The sequence below is a fragment of the Leptonychotes weddellii genome, chromosome 8, assembly GCF_054177405.1.
Source record: "Leptonychotes weddellii isolate Sample4059 chromosome 8, ASM5417740v2, whole genome shotgun sequence".
Classification (NCBI taxonomy): domain Eukaryota; kingdom Metazoa; phylum Chordata; class Mammalia; order Carnivora; family Phocidae; genus Leptonychotes; species Leptonychotes weddellii.
Window position 1 is genome coordinate 101783031 of NC_138376.1, and position 17545 is coordinate 101800575.

Below are 17545 nucleotides of genomic sequence, written 5' to 3' on the forward strand. Positions count from 1 at the left end.
TTAATGTTCTAGCTCCACCTTCCATCACTCTCACCTCACTCACCCCATGCCCTCTAGACACATGAAAACTGCCTCTAGAATTTTCAAAAGAGAGCCCTGCTGTCTCACATCACTGTGCCTTTTCAGATTGCTCACTCGGCCACATTTGCCTTTTCTCCCCTCTGAAGTATTTTCTGATCCTTCCTCCTGTACTTCTGCCGAGATGACACTGGCCCCTCCACAGTGGTGTTCATGAAATGTTCCATCCAGACCTCATGATTGCAGCGTTAACACTTCAGTGTCTGTTGATATGCTGGTTTTCCCCCATTAGCCTCTCTAGATCAGGAACTGCTTCTGGTTCCTGGTTGTAAATGCATTGCCTAGAGTATGGACCAGCATGCAGTAGGTGTTTAATAAATATTCATAGAAAAAGTGAATAGATGCATTTACAGATCCTCCTGGAAGCATCCTCTTTATGAAGTTGGACAGTGGGGAGAAAGCTTGGCCCCCAGATATGTTGAAAGTTCTGCTCTGCATTAGTATTGAAGCAAAAATAGAAAAGAAGACCACACATGGATACACAAAAGAGAAAGTCTTAAATGGTTTTTATTATTTCATTAAGTAAAATCATTGAATGTGAAGTTATTGTCTTTTGTTTGTCTGTAATTGGCATTGTATCTAAAACACCCTGAGTGCTCAAGAAATATTAAAACTAATAAAATCATCTTGACATTGGTCAATAAACAGAACATTATCAGCATAATTCATATGCAAGAGACCCACTCTGCTTTGGTTTGAATTATCCCCGTAAATGAAGACAAAAGAGAAAATTTTATGTAAGTGTGGTTCATAAGCTGACTGAGTTCCCCAGATCAACACCAACTGCCTACTCAATTGCACAGAGGACTCACTTTCCCAATTTGGAAATTAATTACTGTATGGTGGGTTGTCTTAAATTTGTAAGGAAAACAAGAAGAAAGCATAGGTCCATTAAAAACTCGGGCTATATGGCAGAGAGGAGAATGAAATCAGTGGTAAGGGGTTTCAATTTTATTATTTTTCAAACTATTGTTTTTGTAAAAATGATACTTGCTCCTTTGTTAAAGAAAAAAAGTCAGGAACTGCAGGGAAGTATGACTAAGAAAGTAAACTAAAAAGATCACCTGAAATTCCACCATCCAAAAATAACACTTGTATGCATTCTGAGAACATCATTCCAGAACTTAGTCCCATTAAAAGCTTGGAAGAACAGCCTGTGGGACAAGAATTTGCAAAGAAACAGGTGAATTAATTTTGGAAGACTCCACTTGAAACAAACAGACTCTAAACATGCCAGTTACAATCCCATTTTTTAGGTTTCTTCTCACCACATGTATCCAAAAAAGAAACAGAACAGATAAAACTAAAGATTCAGCAAGGTCGCAAGGTCTTACTCAAGTACAGAACATTCAACCAAATTACTCATTCTTAAAATGAATCATTTTCTCACACTTTTCAATCAGGAATTTTAAATGTAATGTTTATTTTGAATCCTCACCCATTCTGATACACAGCTTGAGCTCAACCAGTGTGACTACCCCCACGCTGAGCTTCCTCACCTTCCTACCCTCTGCTGTGAAGATTTATTTATATTTCCACATTCATCAGCTGCAAGGGTGGGGAGGAGAAAGGAAAAAGGAAAGCCCAAAGGACACTAACAAACCAATGCAAAGTTGCTTGGCATGACTGGAATTGTCTGAAATAGGTTATTTCTTATGTAAATAGAGGAGTATTGTAATTTTCCTGTCTGCTTGTACCTAAGGTGCAACAATAATACTAAATATTTATAAAGTTCCTGTCTTCTAGGGAGCTCAAAGAAAAATATTTATGTAAGTGATCTCAGCAGTTGTCCAACATTCAAATAGGGAAGCTGAAGCATTTTCTCACTGTTGTGTGAATAGGCTTAGTTAGCAGAGGAAAGTTGGTCACTGGTTCAAGTTAATACTATGAGTCAGTGGCAGAAAATCCAAAAATAGAACTTTGGTTTCTTCCTTCCTTTCTTCTTTTCTTTCCCCTTCCCTCCCCTCCCCTCTCTTCTCCTCTCCTTCCTTTCTTCCTTCCTTCCTTCCTTTCTTTTCTTTTCTTTTCTTTCTTTCTTTCTTTCTTTCTTTCCTTCCTCCCTCCCTCCCTTTCTTTCTTTCTTTCTTTCCTTCCTCCCTCCCTCCCTTTCTTTCTTTCTTTCCTTCCTCCCTCCCTCCCTCCCTTTCTTTCTTTCTTTCTTTCTTTCTTTCTTTCTTTCTTTCTTTCTTCTTTCTTTCTTTCTCTCCTCCCTCCCTCCTTCCCTCCTTTCTTCCTTCCTCCTGTTTTCCTTTTACTTCCATATTTTCTCCATTGTTTTCCTCCATTAGCCTGTCAAGATCAGGAACCGCTTCTGGTTCCTGGTTGTAAATGCATTGCCTAGAGTATGGACCAGCATGCAGTAGGTGCTTAATAAATATTTGTAGAAAACATTTATTACCTCACCTTCAATAAAAAGTAATATTTTTTCTTTTTTTTTAAATATTCATTTATTTATTTGAGAGAGAGAGTGCGTGAGAGAGTTGGGGGGGAGGGGCAGAGGGAGAGGGAGAGAATCTCAAACAGGCTCCACACCCAGGGCGGGAGCTGGACTCGGGGCTCGATCTCATAACCCAGATCATGACCTGAGCTGAAATCAAGAGTTGGATGCTTAACTGACTGAGCCACACAGGCGCCCCCCAAAATAATAATTTTTAAAGCCACCAGGTCATCACTATGACACTTTCTTCCAGCAGAGCTGATATTTTTCATATAAGCAAGATGCTATGACCACTATTAGCCCAATGATATACTCCTCATTGTAGTAATGGGAGAAAGTAATGATGACTGTAGGTGAATGGAGAAGGTGAGGCTACAGTGCATTTACTTTTATTATCAGGAGCCTGACTTCTTGAGGCTGCTTTGCAATGGAGGGCCAGTTGGCGTTGGAAATCACTCTTAGGCTCTTACATATGAAAATAAAAATAACAGCAGGCAAACCATTTTCTCTGTTGCAAAACCTACACTTGGGCATTATCTATAAACTATGCTCTGAAATTGTTTCAACTAAAAACAGTCTGTGGAAGAAAAAAAGTAATGTTCTTTTTTTTATCACTAATGACCGTCTGTTAGAATTTCCCTTTACAGGGTAACCGTGATGTCTATCAATAACATGGTAGGGAAGAAACTGATTTATACTAGTATTTAGCCTATATTACTATAAAGTCATGCTTAAAAAGTTGTTTGGGTATTGATGAGAGCAATAGGCCCTGGAATTTTGCCGTTCATCAGAATGATCTATAGCTTATTGAAAATAACCATGTCCTCACACTTTGACAAACTGCCCTTCTGTGGGGCTGAACCGACATTAGCTGCCAGTGATTGCGGGAGGAGAAATGAAGGGTGATAAAATGTGCTGAGTTAATCCTAGGAATGTCAGTTTGGGAAGGAACCTGGTCACTACTCTCATTCTGTAGCTGGAGAAAGTAAGTCCTAGAGAGAAGCAAATTGTTCATAGTTACAACGTTTTACTAGGTACGAGCAGGATGGTTGGGTGCCTGGCACAATTAATAACAACGTTGGGCTCTTTCCACATCCTTCTCTTAACAGTTAATTCTTGGTATTGGTTTTACCAACGTTGGTATTGGTTTTACCAAGTTCTAACCTCCATAAACATGTTTGGAGAAAGAATAGAGAGGAGGAAGGCAATGTGAATACAGTGCTATTCTCCTCAAGTCTAGGGACCCCCAGATAGTCTCCTTCTAGTTACGCAGATTTAGTAAGTACTTGTGCTTCTGTGTGCTCATACTTCTACGGCCATCAATTAAAAGAAAAGCCTGTGTGCTTTGATGAAATGAGCAACCACTATCATTTCAAAACTGAATACAAAGTTGGCTCCACGCTGAGGATGAGATGATTCAGTACCACTTGATTCCAAAATTCCACATGTGGTTTTGGAAAAATTTAAAGAAATCTGTACTATAATGGAAAAAAAAACCCCATAAAGACCAGATGTATAAATATAAAAACACAATTATCCAAAAAGTTCACTGAAGTCATTACAGTCATCACTAGGCATAATAACTAATGAAAAGAGGTTCCTTTAAGTAAAAAACTGGAATAATTAGCAATTATTTTTCCATGTGGAAACTGGCAAATATAAGACGTAGTCTGGGAATGAGTGTTAAATAAGGCTCTGAAGCTCTCTAATCAATGCTTGGATAAAGAAGAAGAATTCGGAGGCGGGGCGGGGCAGGTGGGAGACCCCAGCAGGAGGCATCTCATCTCAGTGCCAGGGTCCTGGGGTGCACCAGGCTGTGGGGGGAGCAGACAGGACTCTTGCCGGCCCTCCTGCACCCACAGTTCTGCCAGAGACAGTGAACAGGCCATGAGAAATGGGCTGACACTGTTCCAGAGAGCAATAGGAGCTGAGAAGGGAAATAAAAGAGGGTAATGGGCCAAAGTGTGGGAACAGGAGAGTTGGGCAGCGCCGGAAGGCACCTCTAAGGAGATGACTTCTGAGCTGAGGTCTGGATGTTGCCTGGGAGATGCTTAGGAAGATCCGCAGGAAAGGTGTTCCAGAAGGAACAGCAAGTACAGAGGCCCTGCCTCAAGGGGTTGACTGGAGCCAGAGGTTGAAAACACCGAATTGAGGACCAAGCCCCACAGGGAATGGAGCCAGATTTCCCCACAGGGAAATCCAGTCCAGTTCTGTGTGACCCACAGCCCCATGCTTCTGGCCCCTGAGATTTTATCTTCTGGATTCAGCAGAGGTCAAGAGCTCTTTGGAGAAGGCTGCTGTGTGGTATTATTTATGATCGTGAAAGGCTGGAAAGCACGAAAGTCCAACAACAGAAGAATAATAGCTAAGCCAATCATGGCCCACTTCACAAGCAATCTCTTGCAGTAGTTGAAAATGCTAATTATAAGGATGGAAACACAGGGAAAGGCCCATCATAATACGTTAAGTAAGAAAAAGCCCTATGCAAAGTAGTCTGAATGTCATAATTACAATCATGTCAAAATATGGCCATGTGTAGGGACTGAGAGAATGTAAAGGTGAATATACTTGTGTGTTTGGTTGGTGGGGTTGTTTTTGCCATGTTCAAAATTACACTTTACAGTTGTTGTTAATTTGTTATTCTAGAGAGTCTGTGTGTCTAAATCCACCCTTCCCCACCCCCAAAAGCCTAGCTGAGATCCACTTGCGTCTGTTACCTGCATCGCATACCTGCTTCATGGAGTTGTCAGGAGGATAATGTCTTATAGCTTCTCATGGCGCCCTGTACCTTTTCTTCATGGCACTTGAGGCAGGACAAGTCATTGACATCCCAGTTTGTCCTTTCTGTGTTCTACCTCCAACCACCCCACCCCCTTGAAATACTGTAATTCCTTTTACCGAGATTTTAGCCTGGTCCTCAAAGACCAAAAACCAAAAGCCTAAAGTCTACAGCTCTTCTCAGCTTTTGAAAAACTAAACTCATTGAAGAGATTGTACCTGGGGTGAGGGGCAAAGGAAGAGGGCCTGTGAGAAGCTAGGAGCAGGATATGGAATCCTATAACAGGAAGGGACTGTGTGCCTGCCCTCGGAGAGACTACAACTCAAAAGGATTAATAAAAATCATTACAGCAACATAACTAACACAAAGTATTTATTATGAACCAGATCATTTTCTTGGAAAAACAAAATATATACACATATATATGTAAAAAAAAAAAAAAAAAGAAGAAGAAAAATGTGTTTGTTTCCTGTGCTGCAAGCTTTTATTTCCTCTCATTTGTAAACTGAAGCTCCAGTCTTTTTTTTTTTTTTTTAAGATTTTATTTACTTATTTGTCAGAGAAAGAGAGAGAGAGCACAAGCAGGGGGAGCTGCAGAGAGGGAAGCAGACTCCCCGCTAAGCAGGGAGCCTGATACGGGACTTGATCCCAGGACCCTGGGATCATGACCTGAGCTGAAGGCAGATGCTTAACGACTGAGCCACCCAGGAGCCCCTTGAAGCTCTAGTCTTAATCCTTTGAAAATCTCTGCATTTAAAGATCCATATCAGAAGTTAAAGAAATTAAAGATTAACTAACTTTGAAATTAGAGATAAATTAATTTAGCCTCACATAAATGCAATTTGGTCTTAAAAGTCATCTTTTCCCTCATTTAGATAATTTTTTTAAAAAGCTATACATTTTAAACTAAATAATCGGATTGACTGTCACTGTTATAATTGACCAGATAATTACTGTCACCTCACTTATAGCAGAGCTTACCAAAACAGAGTATCAAAACCCCAGGCCATCACAAAATTAGCCTTAGGAGTAAAACGACCAGTAATAATGAGAAACAGGAGGATGACCAGAAGGGTAATTTCTAAAGAGCCCTACCTTTGGGGAGAATACCATGTATTCACAATGCCTTCTTCTTCTCTACTTTTTATCCTTCCAACATATTTAAGGAAATTAATATTTGGTAAAAAACAAATTTCAACAGTGAGTTTGAGACATTTAAAGAATAAAGAATAACTATTAAGGTGAGGTTATGGACAGAGCCAGGTATTGTAACTCTTGGGAGTAAAACCATAATAAGGATAATGATCATCACAATAATAATACATTTATTGAGTGCTTCAAATATGATACATGAACTGTCTCATTTAAGCTTCAGAATAACTCTAAGAGGTCAGTAGTGTTATCTATTTGGAGGAAATTGAGGAAGAAAATTGCTTTTCGATTTATATAAGAGCAAAGACAACAGGATCTTATCTCAATCGTGAAGGAAGAAATCCCTTATAATAGGAAATATTTTTTACTACCATAAACTGTTATGGATCCTAGAAAATTTTTATATCTCTTATCAAGCCACTCTATTGGTAGTATCTTTATTGAATAAAAGTAAAATAAACAAACAAACAAAAAACCCCACAGAAAACCAATTTGCTACAGATGTTTAGAGCTTTCCTTGACAGAAATCTCTAAAACTTTATGTGGTTACTGAGTTCCCAGAGAAATGACTACATGCTGAAATTGATCATACAGCAATGGAACATGTGAAAATTTAATGGTGAGGAACATGATGTGAAGAGGGGAAGTAAGTTGGAGTGAAATTGAAGGAAGTGAGCCATCTTTTTATATTTTATTTCTCTGTTCCTCCCCACCCCCCCTACACTCACACACACACACAAACACACACACACACTTTAAGCTAATTCAATTATTTTTGTTAGGGGGAATGGAAATTACCAATCCATTTTTCTCCTTTTTTCAGATGTTAGGAAAAGGACAACTAGAGGTGTTGAAAACTCAAACTTCACAAACATAAAATGAGAGTTAATGTCTCGTAAGGAACAACTTAGAAAAAAATAAATAATCTAACTCTCTTTCTCAAGTATGTAATTAGTGCTTAGAATTCACAGCAGCAAAAAGTTATGGAGAAAATAGCCCTGATCGCATTTTTTTCAAATTGTAGGTTTATTTTGTGACTCCTAGTGACATTAGAGAGTGAAGGCATTTAGATAATTCAGACCGTGACTAAAAGCATTAACCAGTTAATGTGTATGAAATATTTTGAAAACATGTCTTTTAAAAAAACTGACAAGGTTTTATTATTGCTACCTATTTGCAGGTCTGTAAAGTCAGAAAAAAAATCTAAGGAAGTCAAAAAATATGATTTGGGATATAAACCAGAGAAACAAAATATTATTTCTGTATCTCTCATATTGCTGAAAGGCTTTTTTCACTGTCATAACCAATGTTTTGATTTGAAAATATTTCCAAAATATCTACCCTTGGAGGGTAGGTTTATCCATGTAAAAAATATTTAAGAGGTCTAAGTATTCCAGGAAAGGGAATTGTCTTGACCTATGGGATCACTTTGACCTGCCTCCCACAAAGAGGAAGCCACATGATCAGCCACAACAGACCATCCCCTGCTCCACTCTTTCCCCCCTCTTTAAAAGTGATGCCTTAATTCGGTCTTACAGAAATTCCTGGATCAATTCATTTCCCAAGGAAATAATAATTTAATACCGAGTAAAGAACATTAATTTGAATTCTCTAATTCACTGGGAACAAAAGCAAACACCATGTAATAAAAAGCACATTATTTGAGAGTGGCGAAGTTCGGCAAACTGATAAACCTGACGACAGTAATTTCTTAAAGCACACTTATCGTCAATTCTGAATTACCTAATGAAGCAAATGACCCCTTTAATATGAAGAAATTACCTGAAAAGTGTTTGTCTAACGGGGTATGAATTCCATATGTTTTTTTGGTGACCAAGAGTGGAAAAAGAGAGAACTAGAAAAAGCAGCAGATTGAATCCCACTGAATGAGTCAGAAGAGGGAGAAGTAAGGGATAGGGTCAAGGGGAATACCAGAGTCCTGTCAACATCAATCACATGGCCTCAGCCTGATCTGTGTCCACCTGCCTCGATATCCCATTTCAAGGTAACTCTCCATCAATTATGGTCATTGCCCTGATTTGGCTAGTTTGTGGCTTTTCACAATAGAAATAGAAAGCTCTCCTTCTAGGGGTGCCTGAGTGGTTCAGTCAGTTAAGCATCTGCCTTGGGCTCAGGTCATGATTGGGGAACCTGGGATCCAGCCCTGCATCAGGCCCTCTGCTCAGTAGGGAAGCTGCTTGTCCCTCTCCCTCTGCCCCTCCCCCTCACTCATGTATTTGTGCGCTCACTCTCTCTCTCTCAAATGAATAAATAAAATGTTTAAAAAAAGAAAAAGAAAAAGAAAGCTCTCTTTCTAAACGCGGAGAATAGATGCTTGGAATGTTCTAACAGAAAGCAGAAACTTAACTAGATTATCCAAGACGGCTCTGCCCAGCTAACTAGCATATTGATGGGAGGGGAAAACAAGTTGGTGCAAAACGAAGATAGTAGGAGTAGAGCTTATCTAAAAGAAAGTTAAGGATTAAAATAAAATTTAAAAGTGTATATTTAATAAAAGGTCAGATTTATAAGCAGTCTTTGATGCAGTTTGGTTAGTAGGATGATCGCCATGTACAAGACAGTATTAGGTTGGGGAGCAGCAGAACTTTAAAATCAGAAAGTCTAAGCAAATTGTGGTTTTTATAGAAAGAACAGTTTAAAAATTAAGAAACACGACTCAAATTGCTAGAAATGTTCACAGTATACATTCTATAATGAAGAAGTTAATTTATTCAGCTTTCTGTAAATAGCTACCAGGATTTAGAAGCTTTTGTATTTTTACCAATGTTTAAAAATTATTAGATCAGCTGATTTTTGTGAGAACTTTTAAATAAGCAAACATAAAAAGAAAATTCGTACTGTGAAGCCAAACCTTTCTAGGAAACCATCATGTTTACACAGGCCTATAAAAGAACACTTCCTTAATTCATCGGGATTAATCCCTTGAAATATTTTTTATTTGAAATTTGTGAGTTTTTTTATTTAGATTGCATCCCACTGTGCCTGTAAGTCTAGACACTGGCAATATCTCACTGAACAAAACTCATAAAAAACAAAAAATCTGTTCCCTCATGGAGCTTACATTCTAGCAATTTAAGTAACTCAGGAAGCATTAGAAGATGAATCAAATTCTAGGTAGTCAAAAACCTGACAGGTTTTTTTCTCCCTTTTGAAGTGGATATGGAACACATTTTTCTTTAATATAAAACCATTTTTGAAGTACTATCACTTTCTTCTTTTGAGCTCTATCAAAAGAAAGAACAAAATAAGGGCCTCCATTTTCCTAAATAAATAAAGTGTTGAAATGTTTTGCTCCATGTGGTAAGAATTATCAGTACATGGAGACTAACTAAAACAAAACAAAAATTTGGGGGAAGAGTATTTATATAAGAAAGAACTGCATCAAGATACTCTTAGTGGAGCCAAGACACAAACTTTAAACCACCATAAAGAAATAATGCATCTAAGCTCTAAAGAAACAAATGGAGATGTGCCGTTTTGAGCAGGACTGGACTATAATCTTCACAGAGGTCTGAAATGCTAATGCATTTTGTTACGTGATACCCCAAAGCACAGCTGTCTAAATTATCAAATTAATTTATGAGGAAGTAAATTCAGTCAACCAAGTGAATGTTTGGGTATGACATTTTGAATGATTAGCTTTGTTACATAAATATTGTCATCTCTTCCTGTCTTCTATTTACTCAAATCGCTTCACACACAATTATTCTTTGGGTCCCAGGGTTCCAGCTTCACTTCCGCAGTCTGATTTCTTCTGCATCCGGACCTCACTCTCCAGACCCCCTGCCTCCGCCGCACACACACACACACACACACACAGAGTTAAAATGCCTCTCTAATTTCACAATGCATTTCATAACCACATGTTTAAGAATATGTACATGTTATGGGATAGCTCTCTGTGCCTAGAAAACATGCCTGCACGTACAGCATCTTTCTAATATCTATTTAACACATTTTTGCAAAAGTTAAAACTCAGCTATCAAGGCTACACTTGAAAACAGAATATAGTTTTTAGGAACATGGTAGAAACTGAATCCTTTCTTTGGCTACATATTTTTTTTCCTCAGCCAGTTACTGAGAAGCTTCTGCATATCCTGAAAAATATTCCCCCACAATCTTAGTCTACTCAGCAAATTCAAACATTCGGTTTAAAGCAGATTCAGATTTTAAGGCATTATTTCACTGCTTGCAAGTACAGGTATGGTTTGCTTTGTAGCATAAATAGGATTATATTGGAAGCATTTTCAAATGGCACATTCTCTAAATGTATGGTGTCGTATTAAATAAACCCAGCTTGTGATGATAGTGATGACAGTGACTCATCACTGTCATTTATGATTGTCTTCCTCACCAGTCCTTCTTTCTCTTTCTCCCCCTTCCCTCTTTCCTTGTTTTTTTCTCTCTCTTTCCCTGTCTTCCTTCCTTTTCTTTCTACGAGCAGAGTATACCTATAGGTAACAAGGTATGGGCTCAATTTTTTAGAAAATAAAGAGCATAGGGGCCCCTGGGTGGCTCAGTCAGTTAAGCATTTGCCTTTGGCTGTGGTCAAGATCCCAGGGTCCTGGGATTGAGCCCTGCATGGGACTCCTTGCTCAGCGGAGAGCCTGCTTCTCCTTCTCCCTTTGCCTGCCGCTCTGCCTACTTGTGATCAATCTCTCTCTGTCAAATAAGTAAATAAAACCTTAAAAATAAATAAATAAAGAGCATGGACTTTGGAGTAGGAGACCACCTGGAGTTGAATCTCAGCCCTGCCACTTGACAGCTGTGCAACCTTAGGGAAGTTAGTGAACTTCTCTGTGCCTCATTTTTTATCACTTATAAAATGTGCATAACATTAATAGTTATCTCATAAGATTGAGTTCATACTTACAAAGTCCTTGAAGACTGGCACTAGGAAGTACTATATAAGTACATGTTAAATAAAATAAATAAATAGGCCTAAAGACAAAACTGTTCTTGACTCCTAGAAATAATGTCTCTAGAACAAAACCATGGAATGTTAGTCACGCCACGTAGTTTTTTTGTTTGCATCCGCCAGTGCACCTGTTCTTGCATGGCAAATATATTCCTTTTGTCCAGTTAATTCACACTTGTAAATAAGAACTCCTGAAGTTATCTATTGTTCCCATTTCGTTGGTCGTTAATGAAAGGTAGGCTTTCTTCGGAATTAGAAGTCAGTAGAGAAGGAGCGTGGAGAGGGAGAAAAGTACAGCAGAAGTGACTGAAAGTAAAATACAGGAAAGCTGGAAAAAAAAAAAAATTCAAACCCCTGTAATTAAAAGCACGCAGAGTTCTGTTGACCTCGGCTGACTCCAATAACAGGGTTACAAGAGAAGTGGTCTACCCAGCATGTCGTTAACCGTAAACACAGCGGTGAAGACTTCCAGAAAAAAAAGAACATCAAAGGGAAAGAGTGAGAAGGCGAAGGGGCCCCACCCAACTTCCCTGGACGAGCTGGGCTTCACATAATTTGCCAGCAGACTAACCAAACCAGCAGCTTGGACCCGAAGTGTGAATTTTCACCAACCGGGGCAGACGAGCCCGCAGGCGGAGTTACGGGGGGTTACGGGGATCGCAACGCACGCTGAAATCAGAGGCGGACCTTTCCTTGCCTGTCTCTTGAGTGCTGACTGCTTGAGACCCTCGAGTTGGACTTGTATGAATAAAGCCCGTCTCAGACGTGCAGACTCTCCCGAAGGCTTTTGACATCACTTGCAAAACACTCGCTTTCCTGTGAGCTGCATGGTTTTGCCCTCTAACCTAATGGAAAGATCTAGTTCCTGAGAGAGTTCTGAAATAGCTATTTCATTTATAAGAAAGTTACAACACAAGTCTGTAGACCTAGGAACTCATTTTGAACTAATCATTAATTCTGGAAATTTAAAATGTGAATGTTTGGGTTATTTTTTACTGCTTATTTATTCCTAATTTACTAAATCACTATTCAGTATCAACTCTCAAAAAAGTGGAGTAAAGTGTGTAGCAAGAAAAAAGTCCAAAAAGTATTTTTATTTACTGTCTATACTTTTATCAAGAAAAGGATAGGAATTTTTTTTGAGATCAGGAGAAATGTAGTTTTTCTGTATGGCAGAGAACGGGGGCTCTGACAATACGGTGTCACTGTTGAGATACATAAATCCCCTTCCTTATGACCCACCACCAGTCTTGCCCTGAATGTCTCTATTTCTGAGTGTGAAATCCTTCCAATTAATTAATTTAAATTATGAAAACTTTCTGGCACACAAAATGACATAAAGAATAATAGAACATAGGGCGCCTGGGTGGCTCAGTCGGTTAAGCGTCTGCCTTTGGCTCAGGTTATGATCCCGGGGTCCTGGGATCGAGTCCTGTGTGGTTCTAGGATCGAGTCCCCTCTGCCTGCCGCTTCCCCTGCATGTGCTCTCTTTCTCTGACAAATACATAAATAAAAATCTTAAAACAAACAAAAAAAGAATAATAGAACACATTTCCAAATAAAGATGGTCAACTGAACACTTAATTTGCCTGGACTCCCTCCTTCCTGAAACCCACTAACACAATTTTTCAAAGCCCTACCCCCACAAAGAAAAAGAGAATGTAAAGGGGGAAAAAGAGCAGCAAACTTTTGAAAGCCATAAAGCACCTGGATCAATGGTAAATGACTTAGCAAATTTGAGAAAACTAAAGCCTCACCTGGCAGTCAGTCCAGGAAAAATGTGACTTAAATCCCAGAATCTCCAAACGGCCCAGCCCTGTGGACTCCAGATAGCCCTGCAAGTGGAGCTGATGTGTGGGGAAGACAGTGAAAATATGAAGGATGTTTGGAAATTTAGGAAGCTAGAGGCAACTACTTCCCTCTCTCTCTTCCACTCAGCTCTGCCTCATGATCCCTCTTGTGCTCCAGCCCCACACTGAAGGTTTACTCTCCAGAAAGTGTAATACAACAACTCTAAATGGGGATGGGGGTGAGTGACTAGGCAGGGCTGAGGGCAGGAGTTCTGGAAGGAAAGAGGGAGAATAAGTGAAGTACGGAATGTCAGACTATAGTCCTTCTTTCTCTGCCAGCTTCTAGAACCCTGAGTGCTCACTTACACCCTCTAGGCAGAAGGTTATTCACTGGAGAATCTACTCAGCCTGAAGATATTAATGTTGAGGACCCCCTAATAAAACTGCCCTGTCAGATCACACCCTGCCATGAAGACAATAGTGTACAAGTCCCACTAGGTTCTAGAACTTTTCCTTGAACTCCCCAGCTTTTGGTATGAGTGAGCTGCAAAGGATCACAGGTTATTTGAGGAAATCCTCTACTATTCTAAGATGAAAGACAGAGACTAAAGGAAAAAGAGAAAGAAAGAAAAAACCAAATCATCAAAACAATGTAACTTGAGTAATCAAACTATTCCTGAGAAAACAAAATACAACAAAAATCTATCATTAATATCCTCAGAGAGCTAAGAAATAATATAACATCTGTGAAATAATAGCAGAATGCCGTTAAAAGGAACAATCAGATAATAAAAGGAGTCTGGGAGATTAAAAATAAAATACCACAAAAGAAAAGCTCAAAAGAAGACTTGGAAGATAATGTTGAAAACAAAAACCTAGGGGAAAAAAGCCAAAAGAAAAAAAGAGAAAGAAATGAAAATAAGATGCTAAATAACAATTTTAATAACACCAAATAAGCAAAAAAGCTTCTATCCAAATAATAGAAAAATAGTTAGAAAGCAGAGCAATTTGACCGGAGAGGAGAGGAGAGGATTTATCAAGTTGGTCAAGAAAATCTCCCAGAGGGGCCCCTGGCTGGCTCAGTCAGTGGAGCTTAGGACTCTTGATCTCTGGGTTGAGAGTTTGAGGCCCACGTTGGGTGTAGCGATTATTTAAAAATAAAATCTTAAAAAAAAAAAGAAAAGAAAATCTCCCAGAACTGTAGATGTGGGTTCATTGGACTAAGGATGAAAATAAAACTACACCAGAGAACATCATCATGAAATCACTAAACATGGGGTGAAAACAATCTGAAAATTGCTAGAGAAGGGGGAAACATTGCATAAAACAGTGAGAGTTGGGGGCACCTGGGTGGCTCATTCGGTTAAATGTCTGCCTTCCACTCAGGTCATGAGCAGAGGGTCCTGGGATCCAGCCCTGCATCAGGCTCCCTGCTCAGCGGAGAGCCTGCTTTCTCCCTCTGCCGCTCCCCCTGCTCGTGCTCTCTCTCTCTCTCTCAAATAAATAAATAAAAAAACAAGCAAAATTTTAAAAAAACAAAAAAGTGAGAATTGGATTGGCTCAAACTTTCCAATTGCTGATTGGAAACCTATAAAGTCATTAGAGAAAAGTCATCAAATTTCTTATTGAAGATTATTTGCCACCTAAACATTTAGACCCAGCAAATGAACAGTTAAGGATGAGGGACCAATAAAGAATCTCCAGACTTGCAAAATCTCAGAAATTGATCTCCTTCGCATTTTCTCACATAAACATTCTTTAGGGAAGAAAGTGAGAGATACGATGGTTGTGGAGCCATGAATCAGAGTTTAAGACTGGGAGAAACAAAGGGAGACCCCCCCCACACACTCAAGAATTGACAGAGAGAGATCCAGAGATGACAACTCTGTCATAGAAAGAAATCAATCCACACTGGCACAGAACAGAAGGCCCAGAAGAACTTCCAAAACTCTGAAATTGATAGGATACTAGATATGTTCGAGGTATTGAGAAGGAATTTATACTTCTGGGAGAATTTAAGGATAGATCTATGCCAAATACATAGAAAACTAAGCAGACAACACACATAGGGCAAAATTTTAAAATTTTAGCTTTTACATTTAGGTCTGTGATCCATTTGAATTAATTTTTGTGTATGGTATGACATAAGGGTCTAGATTCTCTTTTTGCATGTAGTCAATTGTCGCAGCATTATCTTTTGAAAGGACTATCTTTTCTCCCCAAGGAATTATCTTTGTACTGTTTTCGAATGTCAATTCACCATAAATGTAAAGCTTTATTTTAGGACTTTAAATTTTGTGTCATTGATCTATATAGGTCTATTATTATGCCAATACTATATTGTCTTGATTATTGTAGTTTTATATTATTCTTTGAAATCAGGAATTCTAAGTTCTCCAACTTTTTTTCTTTTTCAAAACCGTTCTAGGTATTCTGGTCTTTTGCATTTCCAAATATTTTTTAGGATCAGGTTGTCGATTTCTGCAATTCTTTTGCTAGGGAGAATTTGGAGAAAATTGTCATCTTAATATTGAGTCTTCCAATCCATAAACATGAAATGTCTCTCCATTTATTTAGATCTTCCATATATTTTCTGAGCCAAATTTTAGTTTTTTATCTACCTATCTTGCATTCTTTCATTAAATTTATTTCTAGGTTTTTAATTCTTTTTTCTAGGTTTTTAATTCCCGAGGCACAGGAAAGCCAACAGATGGTAACATTATGAATGGAATTATTTTCTTTTTTTTTTTTTAAAGATTTTATTTATTTATTTGAGAGAGAGAGTGAGAGAGAGCATGAGAGGGGAGAGGGTCAGGGGGAGAAGCAGACTCCCCACTGAGTGGGGAGCCCGATGTGGGACTCGATCCTGGGACTCCAGGATCATGACCTGAGCCGAAGGCAGTCGCTTAACCAACTGAGCCACCCAGGCGCCCCTGGAATTATTTTCTTAATTTTATTTTCAGATTGTTGATGGAATATAGAAATAAAAATGAATTTTGTGTATTGATCTTGCATTCAACTTAGCTGAACTTGTATATTAATTCTAATGGAATCCCTGGGGCTCTCTGGATATAGGATCGTGTCATCAGGATAAATACAGTTTCACTTCGCCCTTTCCAAACTGGATGTCTTTTATTTCTTACAAGAACCTCCAACACAGTGTTGAATAGAGATAATGAGAGTGTACATCCTGGCCTTGTTCCTGGTCTTAGGGAACAAACATTCAGTCTTTCATCCATTAAGTATGATGTTAGCCATAAGTGTTTCATAGATGCCCTTTATCAAGTTGAGAAAATTTTTTTCTATTTCTAACTTGTTGAGATATTTTTATCAAAAGTGGTATTAATTTTGTCAAATGCTTTCTCTGTGCTTATTGAAATGATCATATGTTTTGCCAGCTTTGTGATTGCTTTTTAAGGACAGGATTTGTTTACCTCCTCACTCTGACATGCGACACGTAAGAGGGCCCAGTGAGGTTGTAATTTTGATTATTATGATAAGGAAAATATGTGTCCTAAAATGGCTGACTGAGCCAGCTAGAGAGTCCCAGTCCTTACCCCAGGGATCTTCCTGGTTCCTCTCCCTGCTCTGCTTCCCGCGCACACCAATCCGGGTCCTTCTCCCTGCCCCACCTTGCACATGCGCCAAGAGTGCCCAGTATGCGGAAATAGAAGTGTATAAATTGCCCCCTTTGTTTGTGCTCGGGGCTCAGACCTTTGGAGACCACTCTCCTCTGAGGCTGCTGGCGTTAAATAAACCTCCCATCCTCCAAGGTCTCCGAATGCCGCTTGGTTCTTCCGTTGGGCCATCCAGTCCAGGTTCCGTAACATTTGGTTCCCTGACCGGGAAACCCAACCACGCTGGCCCATTGTTGCCACCAGGTTGGGGCCACACGGGGCGGTGACGGAATGAGGGATCATAACGGAGAAGGCGCGCCCTGCCTAATTTGCGGCAGTCTCCCACCCCAGTCGCCCCGGGCTGGCCCCAGTCCGCTGTTCCCGCCGGACTCGAGGAGACTTGGCAGGTGAGGACCTGGTCCTGACATCGGATTCTGGTAAGGCCTGGGGCCTCAGGACCCAGACAGGCCCACCCCCATTGGGGTGGAAGGGGAGCCTGATCACCTCCCAGAGACCTCTTAGAGGTCTCCCAGGTAGGGATTCCCAGGGAGGGAATGTAATAACTTCTGGAATGTGAATGTGTGAGTGATGTGTGGATGTCCCAATGATTTGTCAAGTATGGCGAGTCGTAACAGGAGAACCAGACACCCTGACCAGTTTCCGTACATTGACTCCTGGCTAGGAATTGCTCAGACCCTTACCACCCGGGGTGCGATTAGCTTGCAATAGGCAGGGACAGGCCAGGGTCTTAAT

At 39.6% G+C, this 17545-nt stretch overlaps 1 protein-coding gene across 1 annotated transcript in view; it reads right to left on the reverse strand.

Annotated features, from left to right (window-relative positions):
• Positions 1–1196: 1196 nt before the first annotated feature.
• Positions 1197–17545, reverse strand: part of STX7 (syntaxin 7) — a 94561-nt gene continuing 78212 nt past the window's right edge. Inside the window, exon 10 of the mRNA XM_081829029.1 lies at positions 1197–1232. Coding sequence (XP_081685155.1) covers positions 1212–1232 — 21 coding nt within the window. The 3' untranslated portion in view covers positions 1197–1211. The remainder of the gene's footprint in view (positions 1233–17545) is intronic.